At 44.7% G+C, this 21,164-nt stretch overlaps 2 protein-coding genes across 8 annotated transcripts in view; one reads left to right on the forward strand and one right to left on the reverse strand.

Annotated features, from left to right (window-relative positions):
• cnga4 (cyclic nucleotide gated channel subunit alpha 4) lies at positions 1–11,755 on the reverse strand. Its single transcript, XM_077537619.1, has 9 exons — positions 11,710–11,755; positions 11,460–11,651; positions 6,035–6,626; positions 5,482–5,583; positions 5,177–5,283; positions 3,435–4,018; positions 2,287–2,532; positions 632–797; positions 1–562 (listed from the first exon to the last, which is right to left on the reverse strand). The coding sequence occupies exons 1-9, from the start codon at positions 11,753–11,755 to the stop codon at positions 48–50; spliced, it is 2,550 nt and encodes an 849-aa protein (XP_077393745.1). The 3' UTR covers positions 1–47.
• fhip1b (FHF complex subunit HOOK interacting protein 1B) overlaps positions 11,528–21,164 on the forward strand; it is a 24,953-nt gene continuing 15,316 nt past the window's right edge. For 4 of the 7 annotated variants that reach the window (XR_013287227.1, XR_013287228.1, XM_077536484.1 and 1 more), the window contains exons 1-6: positions 11,528–11,855; positions 12,772–12,941; positions 13,594–13,966; positions 17,565–17,960; positions 19,271–19,501; positions 20,337–20,582. Coding sequence is in view for 5 of the 7 variants with exons in the window: in XM_077536484.1 (XP_077392610.1) it covers positions 13,823–13,966; positions 17,565–17,960; positions 19,271–19,501; positions 20,337–20,582 (1,017 nt within the window). In the remaining 2 variants the exon portion in view is untranslated. Of the gene's footprint in view, positions 11,856–12,728; positions 12,942–13,593; positions 13,967–17,564; positions 17,961–19,270; positions 19,502–20,336; positions 20,583–21,164 lie in introns of all 7 variants that reach the window. The other 3 variants (XM_077536486.1, XM_077536485.1, XM_077536487.1) reach the window with 3 other exon arrangements.

Genomic DNA, 21,164 nt, shown 5'->3' on the forward strand with positions numbered 1-21,164 from the left:
TGAAGGGTAGAATACGATATTTATACGAAGATTTCAAAAGAAAAGCATCACACAGTTTGATTGCTTTGGTCATCCGTCATCATGGTTTCTTCGTGGTCCTTGGTGCTCTCGCCGTCGCCCTCCTTATCCAGCTCGCCGCCTACTCGTCGTTTGTTTTCATCCTCCTCGCCTTCGGCCTCCTCTCGCTCGATCGCGGCTAAGACTCCCTGTGCGCCGGCCCCCTCCAGCTGCCACTCCAGTAGAGCCACGCGGGCCTCCATCTTGCGGTTACTGGACTCGGCCTCTGCCATGAGGCGAGCCAGTTTGGTTTGCAGGGCCTCCAGGATGCTCTCCAGCCCACAGACCTTGGCCTCCGTTTGCCGGGCGCCGTCCCCCGCTGCCGCCCCGCTGTTGTCGAGCATGCCCATCTTGGTGAGGATCTGACGGCCCTTCTCCTCCAGGTGGCGCTTGGCTGACGGGTACTCGGACAGCACGTCCGTCAGGTCCTCTTTGGACAGGCTGAACAGGTCCGAGTGGCCGATGCTCCGGATGTTGGCCGTACGCCGATTGCCCGACTTGTTGCCTACCGTGTGAACATTGTCATTAAAAAGGACTCGCTTGCTCCAAAGGCGGAGCGTACAAATGGACTGACCTTTGATGTTAAGAATGCTGATTTCTCCAAAGAAGTTCCCTTCGCTGAGTACGGCAAACTCTGTGACGCCGTCATCTGCCACGACGGCCAGCTTTCCTTCTTTGATGATGTACATCTCGTGGCCCACGTCGCCCTTCCTGCACACGTACTCCCCTGGACTGAACACCTGCATCGCGCACGCAACATCTGCTTCAACATCTGCAACAGGAACACTCGTATCGTCATCACCTGGAACCCCAACATCAGAACGAAAGTGGGCTGCTTTTCCCGTGTGTAGTATGAAAAGTCCGCAGTTCGTACAGGGAGTCCTCTAGTTACGTCGGAGTTCCGTTCCTACGATGTAACCCGAATTCGGGTTACAGTCAAATTTCCCCATTAAAGTCCATATTTACATCAAAATAATTTGCATAAAAAAAAATCGAAAATACATTGAAATGAAACAAAAATAAGATGCTGAATCACTGTCCAACTCTTCAGTCTTTGCCGATCGTCGGTTTCTGTCCTTTCTGCGATATTTTTATGATATTAGCTTAATTTCCATGGTAATTGATTTCCTTTTGGCTGGACCAACATTGATAGAAGACGTAGCTTTCTTCTTTTGGGTCATGATGTGGGAAAATAAAATAGGGCGAAAAAGCCAAAGATACTCCCCCGACGTGCACAAGCGCTAGCACTAGCTAAGGGCTAAATAGCGGACGAGGGGAAAACACTGCGGACAAAATGGTGGACGAGGAGCCAAAATGGGGGACCAGGCGTAAGCGTTGTAAAGTCGAAACACCTAAGGTCGAGTACTCCTCAACTTCAAAGGACTGGCTGTATTGTACAAAGTCGAATGAACTCACGTGAGCCCACACACACGAGGGCAAGACGTCATTTGTTGTGATAAAGGCACAAAAACATGCTTAAACTAGTGGAGTCTTTTAGGGAATCGTTAGTTCCTGGAGTGGTTCTGTTCTGAGTGTGGATAAAAGTCTGTCTTGAGTCAAGAAAGCAGATCGCTACCCTCAAACCGTCTTGTCAGTTTTTCAGCGTTGGTAAATTGTTTATTCACGACATACAGCATTTGCGTTGTCGGCAAGATGGCACAACTGAGACCCCCTGGTGACGGTGCAAAGAAAGGAAAGCTTTCCTTTCCATTTATTCAAAGTGGAGCAGCGTCTACATATGAATCGGGTGATTCATATCATCAGCTCATCAGCTTGCCTGATAACGATCCTGATCTTTAGTATCAGGTGTGTTGGTAGGTGGAAACATCTAAAACCTGCAGGACTCCGGACCTCGAGGACCATAATTGGTGAACCCTGTTCTGAAAAATTCTCTATTCGAGCGCCAGCATTCTGGAACGTTCACAGAAATTACAAGGGCTCTGTCTGTAGAAATAATTCCATTTTGATTTAAGACTTATTTTTATATTCTTGCATTTCGTTAATCCACACCTAGTTTGCATTTTGGTTCTTTCCCTGCCTTACCCCCTAACATCGGGATTACTGCTACTGGGGTTCTAGACCAGGGCATGTCACTGATCTTTGCCAACTGTGTTCTTTGGGAAACATTTATAATTTAAATAAAAACAAAAAACTTGACTAACGGTAAGACCTTGGACACCAACACCCCATTCACACACTACATCACGCCACAAGCGGCCGATGGCTGACCTGCGGAGTTAGCTTGAGCACCAGCTCCTCCAGGAGGCTTTTCTCACAGCTCTGGAAGATAGTGACCTTGGAAAGGGTGGGTAAGTGTACGCTAACTGCGATCTCTGTCCTGAGGTGAACCGGCAACTGCTGCAGAATCTCGTTCTCACGCATGATTTTCTTGTTGATGTGCAGGTGCTGGTACCAGTTGTCGATGCGCTGACGCAGCTCCTTGCTGATGTGGTGGCTGCGCAGGTAGGCCTTCACCTGCAAACACACAGAAGAAAGCGCCAACAATCCAAAAGCAGGTCCAGCATTGAATTGCTCTATCACTGTAGGTCATTGGCAAAGATAGAAGATATGGATAAAGATGTTTGGAAATCATTTCTAGCCAGATGAAGTAGTAAGATTGGGTCATTCCTGAATCCTGTTGCACCGCTGCGGATCCCTTAACGTGGTCATCTATCAATGATATTGGTTTTGCATTGTTTAGCATGAAGCCAGCGGACGTTCCAGAGGCAAAGTTTGTGTTTGTTTGAAATACACAGGTAATTATCTTTTGTTTTCTTTTTTTATTTAACTGTAAACTTCAGCTGGGAGTGACAATAACCAGTTTGAAGCCTTTTAAGAAGAAGAAGAATTGCTTGCTATGGCATTATCTTGTCTTCTTTTTAAAGTAGGTTAATGTTTGTCTTTAGCAGAGCTTTAACAAATGCTGAGGTCACAGCCAAAACTATCAGCAAAGTGAGAGATTTTTCTGTTGACTGTACTGGAAAGAAAAATATTTGTCTGAAAAAGAAACTTTTACCATACCTTGTATAGCCTACCAAACCTGAAAAACTGCAGCTTGTTGTTCATTGAGTTGTGTTGAGTTTGTAAGCACCATCGTGCTTATATTTCAAAGTTTTTCTTACAATTCGTATCTTAAAGTCATGACACCCATTGTAGCTATGCAGGGTTGGGGAATCCAGGTCCAGAAAGTAAAAACCCTGCCACAGATTGGCCACAGGTGCTTCTACTCAACTGCCAGGTAGATGCGCTCATAGAAGCACCTGTTGAGTAGGAGCACCTGTGGCGAAAGTCAAACTGTTTCAGGGTTTGTTCTCTCTGGACCTGGATTTCCCAACCCTGACTTGCATGTGACTACATCTGAGCTCTGCCAATCCTACCAGCTCGTGATTGGGAAAAAAGACATTGTCGCGGTCCCTCAGGCTGGTGATGACGTTGCCCACGTTTCCCACGATGGATGCGAACACCAGCACGGCGATGAGCAGGTCAGCGATCATAAACAGGAAGGCCTCTTCCCGACGGGGCAGTGGCGTGTCTCCGACGGTGGTGAAGATCTGGGCCGAGAACCAGAAGCAGTAGAAGTACTGGCGGCGGGTAGACGCAAACACCGGGTCGGATATGTTGGGGTAAACCCAGCCGTCGCTCCCGAAGCCGATGTAGTCGGAGAGTGCAAAGTAGAGGCAGGCGTTCCAGTGGATCAACACAAAGATGTAGATCATCAGCTTGGTGATGCGGAAGGTGTTGGGATACGAGGTCCTGGTCTCCATACGGTCAAGGGCCTCATTGAGCCGTGGTGTGCGCAGCAGGCGGTTGATCCGCACCGTGCCCGCCTGGATTCCGAAGACCAGGTAGAACAATTCGGTCGGTAGCAGTGACGCCAGGTCCCAGAAGAAACGCCTCGAGCGAAGGTAGCGACTCTTCAGATTAGCCAGGTCTTTGATCAGGACACCCTGTTCCAGATAGCCTGGCGATGGTTCAAAACCATCAGTCAACAAGCTGTAACCATTGAACCGGCTAAAAATCTTGGCTGACCCAATCTACATTTCTGGTTGCTATAACATTGCTAGATTTTTGGACACACTATCTGTAGCCAACGTTACGGCATGCTCCAGACGGAAAATGAAATGGTTCAAGTCATTGTGACGCTACTATAAGGTACGGACAAAAGTACGTCACATGAACACATGGTGAGCGTAAAAAAACTGAATGTTCATGTTCAACGCTTGTGTTTGATTGAAGAGCATCCGGAGAGCACTGGATTGGAGACTAGGTTCTGGATGTTGCGCTGAAAACATTATGACTTTAATTCAGATATATTGCATGAGAAGTCCTCTAACCCAGTGGTTCTCTACCCTGGTCTTCGGTGACCCTTATCAAGCCGTTCTCCATGTCTCCCTCAGCCAACACAGGTGAGGATCTATCAGGCTTCATGCAGAGCTTGCTGATTAGAATCTAATCTTTAGATGATCGTTTGAGTCACCTGTCTTGGTTGAGGGAGACATGGAAAATAGGCTGGAAAGGGATTCCTAAAGACTGGCTAGTGCTTCCACATTAAAAGGACACTCTCACAGATAGTTGCAAACATTGGTTGGTACCGACTAGATGCAGACATGGGGATGGATATTGACTCTCGCTCCCTTCTACTCCCGGAGAGATTGATCTGATTCTCCCCGGAGCCAAATTTCTGCAGATCAGGTCTTTCTATCCCACCCCTGTTTTTACTCTTAGTCAAACTTGCCTGGCTTTTCTTCCTCATTGACATCTTGAAAGTCTTGCGTCATCAACAAATTGATAATCTGGAATTTTTTATTGTGTTCTCCACCTATGGTCCAAAGGTAGCAGGGATAGGCTCATACAAGCTCCGTGACCCGAGTGAGGATAAGCGTTTTGGGTAATGGATGGATGGATGCTCTGTTTTTTTCCCTGTCTGTCCCTTCACAGACTTCGTTCTGTCCAGCTATTTTCCAATCGTTATCATAATACAAACAACCACAAGAGGAGCGTGTCAAGGTCCCTTGTTGTGCAGAAAAAAACAAAAACAAAAAAACTTCCAACATAAAAAGGCACCCAGCACCATCATTCTGCAAGATTATGCAGCTGAACAAGACAGAAACCGGCGTACCCGAACGAACGGCGATGAGCATGTCGGTGGCGTACATCAGGTCAGACGCAAAGTCCAGGGTAAGCCAGACGGCCAGGTAGCCCAGGGCGATGGAGGGGAAGCAGGTCCTGTTAGTGCAAACAAACACACAAGTGAAATTCAGTTTGCTGTGCCTGTTTGCCAATTTGGCAGGGCGCTCTGTTGCCACGAGGGCTGTTCCGACATATGGCTGGGGGAGTCCTCGAAGATACACCCTTCCGCAGAAGGACAATTTGGTGGCTGACCATGTCTAAAGCGATTGTGGTGACGCAATCAACGGCACGTACCTGAGGATGATGACAACCCAGTTGTAAACCACTGGCGGAACCATGAGCTGCAGCCAAACGTAATAGAAGTGCTCGGCTGGGTCCACAACCCAATTTGTCCAGCTGGAAGCAAGCAAGCACCAATTTCCAATCAATAACTTTTCACAGAAGGCTTATTATAAACCTTGGTTTTCAACTGGTTTTCTTCTCGGCACGGACGGACGGGGCGAGACAAGGCACGGCATAACGTCGGTTGTCACCAAAGTGAGACCTTCTTATTGGATACTGATTGCCACAAAGGACTACCAGTTTGATACCACTCATTCATCAACTCCAACTGATCACATTGATCATGTTCTTGACTTCCCCACAATAATTATCAAACAGATAAATACAACACTTTATTTGAAATATCTGTCAATGTTTACATTTCCAAACAACAACAAAATATGAATCTGTTGGGTGAGCTACGTACAATGGCTAATATGTCATATAGCAGTTTGGTGTTGTTTAGAGTCATGCGTCTTGCTTATTTTTCGTCTTCCTCTGCTGTTTGCCCTTATTGTTTTTGCACTTCTTCTTCTGGGCCTCGGCGGCCTCACTCTCCGTCTCCGTCATTGACTCCTCAGGTGGCAACCACACCTGCGTCCTCCTCTCCTCGCCCTTGGACGTAACCCGCAGCTCCTCCCCCCGTCGGCGACCGACCCTCTGGTTCCGCATCCTCTCCAGCAGTAGCTCCCTCTCCAGCTGGCCCAGCCACTTCCTCCAGGCCTCCTCCAAGATGCTCATCCGCCATCGGTGGCTCAGCTCCAGGGTGTCACAGCACTTCCGCCAACGATCCTCGCTCTCCTTCAGCTGCATCTCGCGCACGGTGAGCTGCTGCAAGACGTCCACGTGGGCCCGGGTTCGAGCCCGCCGCCTCGACAGGACTTTGGCCAGGAGCGCGTCCTTTCCGCTCAGCTTGGAAATATGATGCTGTTCCAGGAGGACGATGTGCTGCTTCAGGGTTTGGTTCTCCTGCCTCAGTGCCTCCACCTCCCCCGGGATGCAATTGCGCTGACAATCTGGATCCATGTTGTCAGCTCGGGGCACCGTCAAGGCGTCGGATCCTTGTGGTGACTTTTGTCCGATTGGGTGTCGAGTGTCACAAAGCTGGCCTGCATCATCTGAGGTGACATCGTCGAGAAAGACAGGACACCCTTGTCCTCATCAGTGGACGCATCGTCGGATCGATGCCAAGATGGAAAACGAACGTAGTTAAGCTGAAATAACAACGCTTCCGATATCACCTGGTGGTATCGCCAGATCCAGTCCGTCATAACCGTCAGGATCAAAAGATAGCGACTACTTTCTCTCAGTTGCTTTGAATTCAGTTTTAGATTGATTGTGTTCAGGCAAATCTTATTAAACTAAAATTGTCACGAATAACAAGGTTGGCTATAAACAACAAACAAACTCAGGGAAGGCAAACAAGACAAACTTGGGAGGAACTATGGGGCAAAAATCCAGCAGCATGTCAGGAGGAATATAATAACAATGAATCGATGCAGACAGACGGGAGACAAGAGCCTAAATGCACACACACACACCCGCACACGCACCCCCCCCAACCCTAACCCCCTAACCCTAACACTGAATGTTAAGAGCCTCAGAAAAGGTCCGGAAGATGCGCCTCCAAAATAAGTCTATCTTAGGACAGAGGGTGAAGCTAAGCTCATGGCTGAATAAAGAAACATGATAAAGACAAAACCCAAACTAAACCTGAACCATGACAAAAGTAAAATAAAAAACTAACCAAAATCCAACCCAGACCATGACAAAAAATAGATCTTCCTTTACTGGCCAATCATTTGGGATGACACTTCTGTCTTGACGAGAGTGAGACAAATGATTAGCCAGGTAAGAGTATTTTTCTTGAAGCCAAAAACTTTTGTCTGGACACAAGTAATCAGATCATCACACAAGACATGATTAATGCAATTTGTTTCAATTCATTTGGATAAGATTATTACAACATTGTCCTTTTTTCAATGATTGGATACTGAGTCCGACCTTTCGGGGAACTTGAATATTCCTTCGGAACGTCACATCAAGTTTGTTGTCATGATCCCATGTTTGTTTTTTTCCAAAGCCCTGGTCTGGTGGATGGGCGGAGCCTCTGTTACAGATTTGCGGTGGAGTGAGAGGTGTGGACCCAAATGTGAGGAGACTGATCAGACAGAGGAAATGAGTAACGTAGGGTGATTTATTGACAAGTGGGCAGGAAAACCAAGACTTTGACTAGACTTGACGTGACAGAACTGGACTTGACAGAACTGGACTTGACATGACGTGACAGAACTGGACTTCACGTGACGTTACAGAACTGGACTTGCCGCGACGTGACAGAACTGGACTTGACGCGACGTGACAGAACTGGACTTGACGCGACGTGACAGAACTGGACTTGACGCGACGTGACAGAACTGGACTTGACGCGACTTGATAGAACTGGATTTGACGCAACTTGAGAGAAGTGGACTTGACAGAACAGAACTGTAGCTTGACTTGACAGAACTGTAGTTTGACTTGACATGACTTAACAGAACTGGACTTGACAGAACTGGAATTGACGTGACTTGATGCGACTTGACGGAACTGGACTTGATGCGACTTGACAGAACTGGACTTGATGCGACTTGACGTGACTTGACAGAACTGGACTTGACAGAACTGTAGCTTGACAGAACTGTAGCTTGACTTGACTATGCAAAGCTTAATAGACGAGACACCCAGCAAGACCCACGTAACACAAGAAATGCACCCACACCGATTGGACAAACACAACAGACTAAATACACTAACACTAATGACCTAAACAGACACACCCCTTGAAAGTGGCTGAGGGCACTGATTGGTCACACACTGGGAAGGGAAAACACACTCAGGTGGACAAGGTTAGACATAACGAGACAAGGGAAGAAACCAGGATTACGAGACAAAAACAAAAACCACAGACAAACACCCAAAAAACACCAAAAGAAAACAAAATCCCAACCCCACAGAATCAAAACATGATCTGACACACCTGCTTGGCAAAATGGCCCATACTACAATTTTGTACACATGATCGCAACAGTTTTCCATGTTGCTATCGTTGATGTAAAGGAATAAACCTTTGAATAATGCCTTGGTCAGACAACACGAAAACAGCCCGATTTTAGCCCGACCGACGTGTCCCGGACAAACTGGGCATGTCGTAAACAATTTTGGGTTGTCTTGACGTATACCGTCGCCCGTGTAGTGTGACACGTTCAACGACTGGTCGCCTGTTGTTGACTGTCGACTGTTGTCCGGGACGGTTCACGACCATCACGACGAAAGTCGAGCATGTTGGAATTTTTGCTCGTCTTGGCGCATAATATGACATACCTACGTCGTCGTCCGTTTGGTTCCACAGCATTGACCAATAGCGAGAGCTGGGAGCGAAACGTCAATCACACACTGAACAGCATTTTATAGCTCTTTTAATTAATTAATTAATCCTCTGGATATCTCATGGGATGGGGCCATGCGGACAGGTGCAACTAGGAGGGAAAAAAAAAGCGCCCCGCTGCAGCGCTGCGGCTGCATGGAGCCCGCACGCCTCCATGCAACCCATCGTCAGCCAACGGCGACGTGAATAGAGGACCAAAATATATGTATATGTATATATATATATATATATCCATCCATTTTCTTGACCGCTTATTCCTCACAAGGGTCGCGGGGGCTGCTGGCGCCTATCTCAGCTGGCTCTGGGCAGTAGGCAGGGGACACCCTGGACTGGTTGCCAACCAATCGCAGGGCACACAGAGACAAACAACCATCCACACTCACACGCACACCTAGGGACAATTCGGAGCGCCCAATTAACCTGCCATGCATGTCTTTGGAATGTGGGAGGAGACCAGAGTACCCGGAGAAGACCCACGCGGGCACGGCGAGAACATGCAAACTCCACCCAGGAAGGTCCGAGCCTGGACTCGAACCGGAGACCTCAGAACTGGGAATATAAATATCCCCGACAAACAGTGGCCGACGCGTCTCTCTTGGCAAGACAACACGCGATGATCGGCTGGTGTCTTGTCGCGTTCAGACTTGTAGTGTGTGACTATACGCCCCATCCACAACACAGAGCGAATTTTTTGTGACAGGGCAACTGTCGTGTAAGACAAAAAAATCGTGTAGTCTGACCTCGGCATAAGAATGTGAGAACTCAACTGATGTTGAAAAGTGTTGTCGTTGCTACTCACGTTGTGGCGGCTGCACGAGGCTCCGACCCATCTCGGTCGAGGCAATCGCGGCAATCGCGGATGCCGGCGTGTGTTTGGTGGGCCACCTTGGACCTCTGCCACCACCTGAGCCAGGCGGAGGCCGGACCACCAGAAGCTCCGTTCATGCTCGCTTCAAATCTGCTGCTCGCATGCGTGCAAGGGAGGGAGGCTTCATCGTCACTATGGACAACAACACAACATCTTCTCCATCTCCTCCGGGAACGAGTGTCTTCATCCCCTTTGGGACACATTGTTTACAAATTTGTGTGTGTGTGTGTGGGTGTGTGTGTGTGTGTGTGTGTTGGGGTGTGGGTGTGTGTGTGTGTGTGTTTTCTTTGCATCATTTCTTACTTTTTATATTTAAATGATTAGGACTTCTTGTTAATCAAGAAAATTTGTGATGATATTTTTTCCCTCCACCATGGACTTACTGTTTCAACATCTCCAAACAATGATGTTTTCCTAAAAAAAAGCAACATTTAATTTTTTGAGATTGAAAACAGTTTTTTTTTTTCTTTCCTTAATGACCACCACATTTATTACAGCTGCAATTCATTGTATCATGGCTTTTTTTTTTAAATATTCTTTTGTGTGTGTTTTTTTTTGAGTCTTTACTTTCTGTTTTCAGTTGTTATTATTTTTTTTTGTGAGTATTGTTTTTCTGTTTTTTGTTTTTTTTTAATTTTCTGTTTTTTTTTTGTTTTGTTTTTTTTTGTCAGAAAAAAATGAACAAATACCCAAAGCAGGGCTGGACTAGCCATCTGGCATACAGGGCAGATGCCCGGTGGGCCGGCATCTTTTTGTCGTGTTTTTTTAAATGATTATTTTCCTTAATTTTAGACTATCCCGCAATTTTGAAGGACTAGTCAATTAATCCATTTGGACTATAGACAGAAAACTGAAGCAAAACAGTAAATATCAGTGGCAGAAACGTGTTTTAGGCAGGGGTGGTAAGGAGTCAGGCAGGGCCAGGCCGGCGGGCTTAAGTCAAAATACCAGGGCTGTTTTTTTTTTAAATTTTTTTATGCTAGTCCAGCTCTGCCCCCAAGTGAATGGAATGCGCTTCTGTTACAATACAATAAATGAATGTGAAAATTCTGACAAATTGAAATAAAAGAATTAAACAAAATGAAGCAAGAAAGCTCGACTTATGTATACATTTCGCATGCACGCTAACTCAACTTTAAATGTTTCAAAGTACATTAACACTTCTGTCACCAAAATACACGCATTTGTACGACGGCGTATTAGGGCCACGTAGAAATATCTTTTTTTTTAGAGGGCGGGGGCAATAAAGTGGCAAATTTGCCACTTTTTAATATGACGAGAAAAAAAAGTGGCAAATTTGCCACACAAGTCACAGTTTGCAAAATGTCTACGATGGAAGCACTCGTTAAAATGTACTTTTCGGTCGGGTTTTCAAACAAGGAGATACTAATTGCTTTAGTAGAGATTAACAATATCACAGTTGCCAGTTTATAAAGTGGCAAATTTGCCACTTTTTTTCTCGTCATATTAAAAAATTTGCCACTTTTTAACTGGCAAATTTGGCGCTTTTTTTCTTGTCATATTGCCCCCGCCCTCTAAAAAATATAAAATATATTTGTACGTGGCCCTAATACGCCTTCGTAATTCTTGGACATTTATGATGTTCTTGTTTTTTTTTGTGTGTGTGTTCGTACCAGAAGGAACCACAAGGCGTACGTACTCGTGCACGACGCGCCGGAGTAACGTGCACGAGCACGTCGTCTTCTGGGCGGAGTCTCAATCTCAACACTCTTTTCAACAGCACAGCCAAGATGGCGGCGGGCGGACGACGAGCATCGTAGGGACTGGCCGCTTGACGGCGATGTTCGTACGTTTTGGTCTTGGTCGCCGACAGGATGCGCCGCCGCCCTAACGGGGAGCCTCTCACTCTCTCGCTCTCAGTCGCCTCCCCCGCCCGCTCCAGCACCTCCGGCCACCGGCAACGAGGCGTCGCGGGCCGCCTTGCCGCTCATGTCGCGTTCCCGACGGGCGCCCTCGCTGACTTTGTGGCGCTTATAGCCGCTCGCCGCTACTAGCTACGCCTTCCTTTGCTCGAACGGACAGCAAAACAAGGTGAGCCAGACCAGCAAGCCAGAAGACTGTACACACATACACACACCTCCGCACATATACGATAACATAATATTAATTTTCGGAATGAGTAGCAGAGAAAGTCCCTTCCCAAAGATTGTTTGACAGCAGAGAAGCAGCCATCAATGGAATATTAAGACGGTCATAATTTCCCCCCAGGCCATCGCGGACGTTGCTTATGTCCAGACCGACTTCGCAATAAGTGAAATCCGCGAGCGAGGAGTTTGATTTCAAGAAACAAAATAGAGTACGGTCCAAAAGGTCCAACAATAAGACTCTCTGTCTTTCTCATTTTAGTATTTCTTCATTTTGTTCTTAAATCTCTTTAATTCTGTAACTGCTTTTAAATGTGCTTTGAATTAAGGCTGCACAATACTGGAAAATCATGCGATAGATATAGCTGGTGAATATAGCGATACCGATATCATTGCGATATTTAACATGTACCTAAAGTAATAACATTTTTATTATCAAATGAAATAATTATTTTTTCATGCAGCAAAATAAGCAAACTCAATATATTCTCAGTTAATTAATTGTAATGACCTCTTGATAATGTTCAACTATTGGATGGCGGTGCACATTTTAGTTTGTGTCTAATTGGTCAAATTGGTCAGATAAAAGCATCAAATTCCAGATGAAATTTATTGCATGTCTTTGCGATATGCATATTGCATGGGCCAATATCGCAATATCGATAATTTTTTCAGTATATTGCCCAGCCCTACTTTGATTGACAGCATTTGAAGCATTTTGAGTTTTGTTGCGCATGAAATGCACTATAAATAAATGACACTATTTTTTATTTATTTATTTTTTCCCCACTGAAAATCAAATGTTCCTTGAGGGAAAAAGTGTCCGGCCACTGATGGTTTATTCCACTTGCTGGTGTTGACAGCAGCCGGGCCCCACCTTGGGGTGCAAAGGTCGTTGAACGACTCGAGTCGGCGCTCACACACACCTACTGCACTTTTGCTTGGAGGAAGGAGCTCACGTATCGGGAATCTTGTCTAACTTGGCCGACATTGAGAGATTTTCGTCCTGCTCAGATTGCCGGATGCATTTGCGGTGAGTGATGATGACTGTTTTTTTTTGGGGGGGGGGGGGGGTGGGGTGGGGGTGGGGGGTTCTCCTGAGGACTTGAACTTGTTGTTGAGCTTCTCTGTTCAAAGGTAAGACGAAAGCGGTTTAAAAGTTAACTTGTAGACGCTAATTGTCAACAGTTAGACTTGGGAGTTGAAAGGTCACCAGAGATTCTTCGGAATGGGTGATCTGCCTCCGACCTTTGGAGTGCTTTTCCCGTCTGTCTCCGATGAGGTCCAACCGGGGACGTGTTAACGTCTTGAAATGCAGCGGACGTTTTTGCTCAACTGAGATCCAAGCATTTACTGCTACCGACAAGGACAGTAAAATCCCATCCGCTACACGCACGCACACGTGTATAATACGACACCCTAAAATCACACCTAAAAAGCTTCTTTTTTTCTGTACTTTGAGAGTAGGCCTGGGGAAAAAGTGAGCTAACTCCATTACGTCGATTACAAAAACTGAGCGACACAAAAATTGCTGCCTTGAAAACAAAAGTCACCGTTTGTTTAAAAAGATCAAAACATAGTGCAGTCTATTTTTTTTTTTTGTGGCGAGAAAAGGGGAAAATGTCTGTTGCTGTGATCTGACGATAATGATGATGATGATGATGATGAGGAAGGTGTGTTGACAGCGACCATGATGGAGTGGTCGTGGCTCCAGACGGGATGACGGGGTGTAGCCAGCCAAGCGGGTTGCGGCACTTCCTGCTGGTGAACCCTTGAGTGATAGCGACGCCCGCAGACCAACGCACCGGCCAGCCGGCAGGCCGGGACCGCCCCTGCCCCAGACCCCGCCTCCTCCCCCTTAAATAACGCAGCCGGCACCCGCCGGGTTCATCGTTGTCTGAATCTGGTGCCAAGATGAGCTGGCTGAGCAGGTTGACGCCGCGCGCCCCCGCCACCGCCGCTGCCCGCTCCGGCCGCAGCGCCGTCCCCCAGGAGGCGCCCTTGCGCACCGCCGATCCCGAGACCTGCCTCATGGTCTTTGAGAACCACTGGAGACAAGTGAGTGCTTTGACGCCAAACGGAATTTATATGCAGGGGGGAGGGGGAAACACTTTTTGTCATAAGTCACAATTTTCCATCCAGCCATCATTTAACAAAAAAAATAAATAAATTCTTTCATTTTCCTGGGGTGCCAGTCACAATTTTCAAAATAAAAGTGATTTTTTTTTTTATAGTAAAATTGTCCCAAAAAATATTATTATTATTATCCATCCATCCATCCATCCATCCATTTTCTTGACCGCTTATTCCTCACAAGGGTCGCGGGGGCTGCTGGCGCCTATCTCAGCTGTCTCTGGGCAGTAGGCGGGGGACACCCTGGACTGGTTGCCAACCAATCGCAGGGCACACAGAGACGAACAACCATCCACACTCACACGCAAACCTAGGGACAATTCGGAGCGCCCAATTAACCTGCCATGCATGTCTTTGGAATGTGGGAGGAGACCGGAGTACCTGGAGAAGACCCACGCGGGCACGGGGAGAACATGCAAACTCCACCCAGGAAGCGGACGTGCTAACCGTGCCGCCCTATTATTATTATTATTATTATTATTATTATTATTATTATTATTATTATTATTATTATTATTATTATTATTAATTTATTTATTTATTTATTTAGACAAATTAGTACAGGTAGTCATTTTTTTTTTAAAGGAAGAAAGTAGTATTTTTTGGGCAACATTTTTTAAAGGGAATGAATAAATTTAAAAAAAATCAAAAAATATTTTCTTTTCTAAGAAGAAATGTGTCTCTTTGAAATGAAGTCTAAACTTAAAAAAATAATAAGAAGAATAAAGAAATAAAAAATTGGCATTTGTTTCCCAAGAAAAAAAGGCATAATTTCTTGCAATAAAAAAAAAAAAAAAAAAAAAATCCCCTAGATTAAAGGTTAATTTACTGCAAAATAAAAGTGAAAGAAAACATTTTGTTTGTGGAGCTGAGAAGTGTTGCTGATGTTGAAGGCTGCAAGGAAGGAAGGAAGTAAGACTTGATTATCGAGTGCAATCATCTGCTGCACTGCCTCCGCCACACATTTCATGCTGACAAACGCAGCAAGACAATTTCAGAGCAATAACTTGCCTTTATATGGGCAAAAGTTCACATTTTACGCAAGGTTATTTTAGTGAACTAAAAACTAAGGAAAATTAACAAAATAAAAACAAAAATACTTTAAAAAAAAAAAAAAAAAAAAGAAAACTAACTGAAACTACTTTTTATGTTTACAAAACTAACAATAATTATAGCAAAAATGTCCTTTGTTTTAGTCTTTGGTAATGAATTGAAAGCATTCGCCTTTGGGGATGATTTGAAATGTGATTTGAAGTCTATTAATTTTGATATTAACCGGAAACAGGACGTTTGAAAGTGTGTCACACAGAAGTGACGTCATCTAGCAGCAGCCAATAGAAAAACACCTTCAGATAACGTCGCTCCTATGCGGTTTTATAAATATTGCGCAGAATTAATAGACATTTCGTTTAAAAACAAAAACTTATACTCACAAGCACACCTAGGGACAATTCTGAGTGCCCAATTAACCTGCCCAATTAACCTGCCACGCATGTCTTTGGAATGTGGGAGGAGACCGGAGTACCCGGAGAAGACCCATATAGTCACGAGGAGAACATGCAAACTCCACCCAGGAAAGCCGGAGCCTGGACTCGAACCCGAGTCCTCAGTACTGGGAGGCGGACGTGTTAACCAGTCAACCACCGTGCTCAACTAACTAAATAAAAAAAACGAAATAAAAACAAACTCAAATAAAAAATTCCGAAACTATACTAACCCTGATTTTAAGACTGAAAAATGTTGGAGGGGGGGTGAAAATGAACATTCGGGTGTAAGGCAATTTTTTTAAATGCATATTTTATTATGTATGCATTAGGGCTGAAATATTACATTTGTAGTATTCACAAAAAACACGACACTTATGTTGTAGCATCAAATACTTATCATTATGGCACAAAGCATTAAAGTACAAATTGAATATAATTCTGTTTTATTGATTGTTTATGGTTTTAATGTTGATGACTGTCAGTAAGTTATAATAAAAAATGGGACTGTGCATCATTCAGCGCCATCTGGTGGTGAGCTAATTTAGCACCGTCTATGCCACGTTAACTAGGGATACACTGATTATTGGCCGGGCCGATTATCGGCGCCGATATTCGGCATTTTGATGAATATCGGCATCGGCCATTTTGAATAATCATATGCGCGATAATAGATCCATTTAAAAAAGTGTTAACTTCAGAGAACTAATTATTTAAATTTCCAGATATGCTGCTGGCCCTGGACCTAAGATAAGTAAACTAAGATAAGTAAAATTTTAATACAGTACTTCAGATATTTTTACATTTTGGAAAACTTTATTTACTGTAGAAAACAATCGGGAGGTATTTACTTAAAGGGATACTTTACTTATTTAGCCATTTTTGGCAGTCAAACTTTAATATTTTCTCTATAACAACTTTTATATTTTCATAATTTTTCATGTGCAAGTAGTACCTCTAAAAACACATTTTGCAACTTACAGTCAACTGTAAATTACATCACAATGTGCTCAGGTACCAACCAATCACAGCTCAACTCGATTGTAATTGTCACATGACCAAACCGAGAAAACAGGTGAGCTGTGATTGGCCGTTACCTGAGCACTGAGCACATGTGATGTCATTTTCAGTCAACAACAAATGGCAAAATTGTTTTTTAAAAGTATTAATTGTATGTGAAAAATAGTGAAAGTATCTACCGGTAATTCTAGACAAAATATTAACTCTTTGTTGGTATAATGGGCTAAATAATTTAAATAATTTTATTGAACTTTTGAAAACGTACTACTCTTAGATGTCTATTGACTAATATTTTGTTTTTAAACTTCAATATTTAACAAACCCTAAAAGTTGTTAAATAAACATATTCTTAAAAATTTAAGAGCTGGAGTTTGTATATTTTTTTTCCAAATTTTGATGCCATTATTTTCCCTTTTTAGAAAATGATTATCAACTCCAATTATCGTCTATCTTAGTTGAGGATTTGTGCAAATGTAGGATAAACAGGAGGGAAATGTAGGAATAATTGTAAGTTATCATACATTTGCTGCAATGAAGAATTGCTTCTGCTTGCAATGAAGAATGTTTTGCTCTGCTCCGCAGAACATCTTAACGCAGCAGAATGGTTAGAGCCAGTCTGCTGAGGCCGCCTGTTTTCTGTTAAGAAATTATTGCAAACTTGACCACACACGTACTCTGCAATCTTCCACTCACATGCACACACACATAGACAAACAAGTACACTGTGCTCCAGCTATGCCTTGCATTTGCACTTTTAGGGTTGGAACACCCATGGAACTAGGGGCGTGGCCGCATGGAAACCAAATAAAAAGAGAGAGTGAGGAGAGGATTCTTCAGAGAGTGCAGTAGTGAATTGTATCAGTCAGTTCCTCTCGTCCCTCCTTGCGAGCCTTGAACTGAGTGTCTTCTCTCCTTTTTGTGTCTTAAACCTGACAGGCGTCCTTGACTACGAATAATCAGCATCATTATCGGCGCTGGAAAAACCATATGGGTCTATCGCTAATGCTAACGTTGTGCAGGTGTCGCGCGTGCTGGAGCATAGCGAGCCGTCGCGCTCCACGGACGACCTGATCGCGGTGAGGAACCACACGGACCAGATGTTGTGCCTCCTGGCCGAGGAGCGGCCCCCTCAAGGCGAGGAGGACTGCGACGGCGAAGGCCCCATCCTGCAGCTGGTGGTGGGCGAGCGGGTCTTAGAGCGCCTGGTGGTGTGGCACCTCCGCCACGGGTCCGACCCGGACAGCGTGGCGGCGCTGCTCAAGCTCCTGGAGATGCTGATCGGCCAATCGCGGCAGGCCCTGCTGCGCCGGCCCGCCGTCCTGCATCCGCTGCTCACGCTGGTGGCGGCCTGCGCCCACCCCGATCGCGGCTGCCCCCCGACGCTGGAGAACAGCCTGGTGCTGCTCCTCAATCAGGTGAAGGGGGGGGGGGGGGGGGGGGGGAAACACACCACGCTCAAGCTTTTTCTTCAAACAAAACTAAATTGTTGCCTTGGAAAGAGAAGAAAAAACAAGAGGGTAGTTAGTTACACTCCAAACAAATGGTTTTCTCAGAAAGAATGGACTAAACATAATATGAAAAACAACAGTTGTCTTTCACAAAGAGAAGAATTACCATGAAAAAAAAACAAATGTATCTTTAAAGGAATACTAGACCCATTTAGTCATTTTCAGCAGTAAAAAAAAAAAAGTTAATATTGTCCAGAATGAATATGGTAACTTCATTATTTTTCATGTACAATTTCAAGTTATTTTTCTACTTGCTGTCGACTGATGATGACATCACCTGTGCTGAGGAAGTAGGCCATGGCCAATCATGGCTCAGTTTATTGAGCAAAGCCAGAAAACAGGTGAGCCATGATTGGCCGTGACTTACTTCTCAGCACAGGTGATGTCATCATTAGTTGACAGCAAGTAGAAAAATTGCTTTGGAAAGGTATTCATTGTACATGAAAAATAATGAAGTTACCACAATAATTATAGACAAAATATTCACTTTTTACTGCTGAAAAGGGCTCAATGAGTCAAATATCCCTTAAAATACTAATTTTTCCAGTTGCTGTCGACTGAAGATGTCACCTGTGCTGAGGAAATAGGTCACGGCCAATCATGGCTCACCTGTTTTCTGGGTATGGTCAGTAAACTGAGCCGTGATTGGTCGTGACCTACTTCCTCAGCACAGGTGATGTCATTATCAGTCAACAGCAACTGGAAAACTGTGTATTTTAAGGGATACTTGACTCATTCAGCCATTTTCAGGAGTGAAAGGTTCATATTTTGTCTATAATGTGGTAACTTCATTATTTTTCATGTACAATAAAGACCTAAAAGTAATTTTTCCACTTGGTGTCCACTGATGATGCCCTCACCTGTGCAGAGGAAGTAGGTCACGAGTCAGACCAATCATGGCTCAGTTTACTGACCAAACCCAGAAAACAGGTGAGCCATGATTGGACGTTACTTACTTCCTCAGCACAAGTGATGTCATCATCAGTTGATAGCAAGTAGAAAAAGTTACTTTTGAAAGGTATTCATTGTTCATGAAAAATAATGAAGTTGTGAAATTATTCACAAAATATTCACTTTTTACTGCTGGAAATGGCTCAATGAGTCAAGTATCCCTTTAAAATAGAAAAATATTTGCCTGAAAATAAAGTGAAAAAATGTCATTTCAATGTAAAACATTTGATTTTGCAAAGCAAACAAAGGCTTGTCTTTTGCGCCAGGTGTGCGCGCGGGTGGTGCGCGAGCCGGCACTGCTGGAGACGCTGTTGCGGGCAGCTCCGGCGCAACAGGGCTCCACCAACCTGCTGGTCTTCTCCCTGCTGGTACCGTTCATCCACCGCGAAGGCGCAGTCGGCCAGCAGGCCCGCGACGCCCTGCTGCTGGTCATGGCCGCCTCGGCCGCCAACCGCGCCGTGGCGCGCTACATCGCGCACAACTCCTACTTCTGCCCCGTACGTATACATACCCACGCACACCTCCGCCATTGCCGGCATCATGACCACAAACGGTGGAGAAATTCATGCTGTGTTTTTCTTCAAAGTCAAGTGTCAAAGTTCAATCGCAAAAATTCCAGTCGCCATCTTGCCATTCAGCCACAGTTCTCGTTGAGGAAAATGAAGGCGCATGAGTCATATTCCCTTTAACAGAATAAATGCTTCACAACACTAGAAAGAACATATGTAGTCAATTAACTCATTCAAACCCAAAAACGTATAAATATGTTTTTTAATTCTTGTCCTTCACTCCCAAAAACGTATTTATGCGTGTTTTGTGTTTTATTATGCTATAATATACAGAAGGCTTTGATGCAGCTTCAGACCTGTAGAAGTGGCTTAAATCAATGGTAGTTATTACAAAAAAAACGGCCAGCAGAGTATAAGAAGTCAGCCAGGGCCATGTTGCAACAAGCTTTTTGTCAATGTTTTCACCAGGAATGTGACTATTGATAAAAATTAGCTACATTTTAATGCTGATTGCTGCAAAATGGAAACATTTTTTTTTGTCCTGGTGAAAGAAGAGACTAAACTTTCTTTTGATAGGTTCCATGTTTTTATAACGATGGATAACAATATTCTGTGGGTCTTGCAAACTCAGTCAACATCAACAGTGGCTGAAAAGAGACAGGAAGTGATGGCCATGATGCTGGTGACCTTTTCCAAACTCGCCAAACTGCGCCAGTTTGAGTTTGGAACATGACATTTAGTCATCATATAAATAAAAGAAGCTCTGTCATTTTCGCGGTCAGTCATATTTATGTATTTATTGAGCAATGTGACCCCTTGGGAGGTGCTGGCGACGGGTCTGAGCGCGCTGTACTCGTCGCTGCCGCGCAAGATGGAGGTGCACGGGGACGACTGGCATGCCCTGCGGCGCGAGGACTGGATGGGCGTGTCCTCGCTGGTGGTCTTCATGAACTCGCTGGAGTTCTGCAACGCCGTGGTGCAGGTGGCCCACCCCATGGTGCGCTCGCAGCTCCTGGATTATCTGCACAACGGCTTCCTGGTCCCCGTGGTGGCGCCCGCCCTCTACAAGGTACCGCGTGGATCGTCGATTTGTGCAACTTGATTTGTCGTCATTCTCTTTTTGAACGCTACAGTCTCTGTTGCCCCTTTAACAATTTGTTCTATTTTCAGAGGTTTAAAATCCAGATCCAGAAAGAATCCCCCAACCCTCCAAAAAATTATTGTATTTTCTCATTAACGCTAAGGAAATAATTATTGATGCAAGTTAATGCTGTGATGCAAGTTTAACTCATTCCCTCCCAATCCCGGCTGTTTGACTGGATTTTGACTGATTTTGCAAGGCCCACAGAATATTGTATTATAGTGCGATTAAAAACATGGAACCTACCAAAATCAGGAAAAAAAATACATTTGTATCTGTTTCTGTGTTGCAGCAATTGGCATTGGAATATAGCTTTAAGTTTCATCGCTATTTACATTCCTGGTGAAAACACTGTCAAAAATAGCTTGTTGCAACATGGCCCTAGCTGATGTCTTATACTCTGCTGCCACCTGCTGGCCCTTTTCTGTAACAACTACCATTGCTTTAAGCCACCTCTTCATGTCAGAAACTGTCAAAGCATTCTGTGTTGCTCTAGCATAAAAAAAAAAA

The sequence above is a fragment of the Festucalex cinctus genome, chromosome 11, assembly GCF_051991245.1.
Source record: "Festucalex cinctus isolate MCC-2025b chromosome 11, RoL_Fcin_1.0, whole genome shotgun sequence".
In the NCBI taxonomy this organism is placed as follows: Eukaryota; Metazoa; Chordata; class Actinopteri; order Syngnathiformes; family Syngnathidae; genus Festucalex; species Festucalex cinctus.

Excerpts from the sequence above, each read along its gene's own strand:
- cnga4 (XM_077537619.1), bottom strand. The coding sequence starts at position 11,755 with ATGAGCGGCAAGGCGGCCCGCGACGCCTCGTTGCCGGTGGCCGGAG. Across the intron at positions 4,019-5,176 it reads GCTCATCGCCGTTCGTTCGG|GCTATCTGGAACAGGGTGTC; the intron begins GTACGCCGGTTT and ends AACCATCGCCAG. Across the intron at positions 563-631 it reads CAGCATTCTTAACATCAAAG|GCAACAAGTCGGGCAATCGG; the intron begins GTCAGTCCATTT and ends TTCACACGGTAG.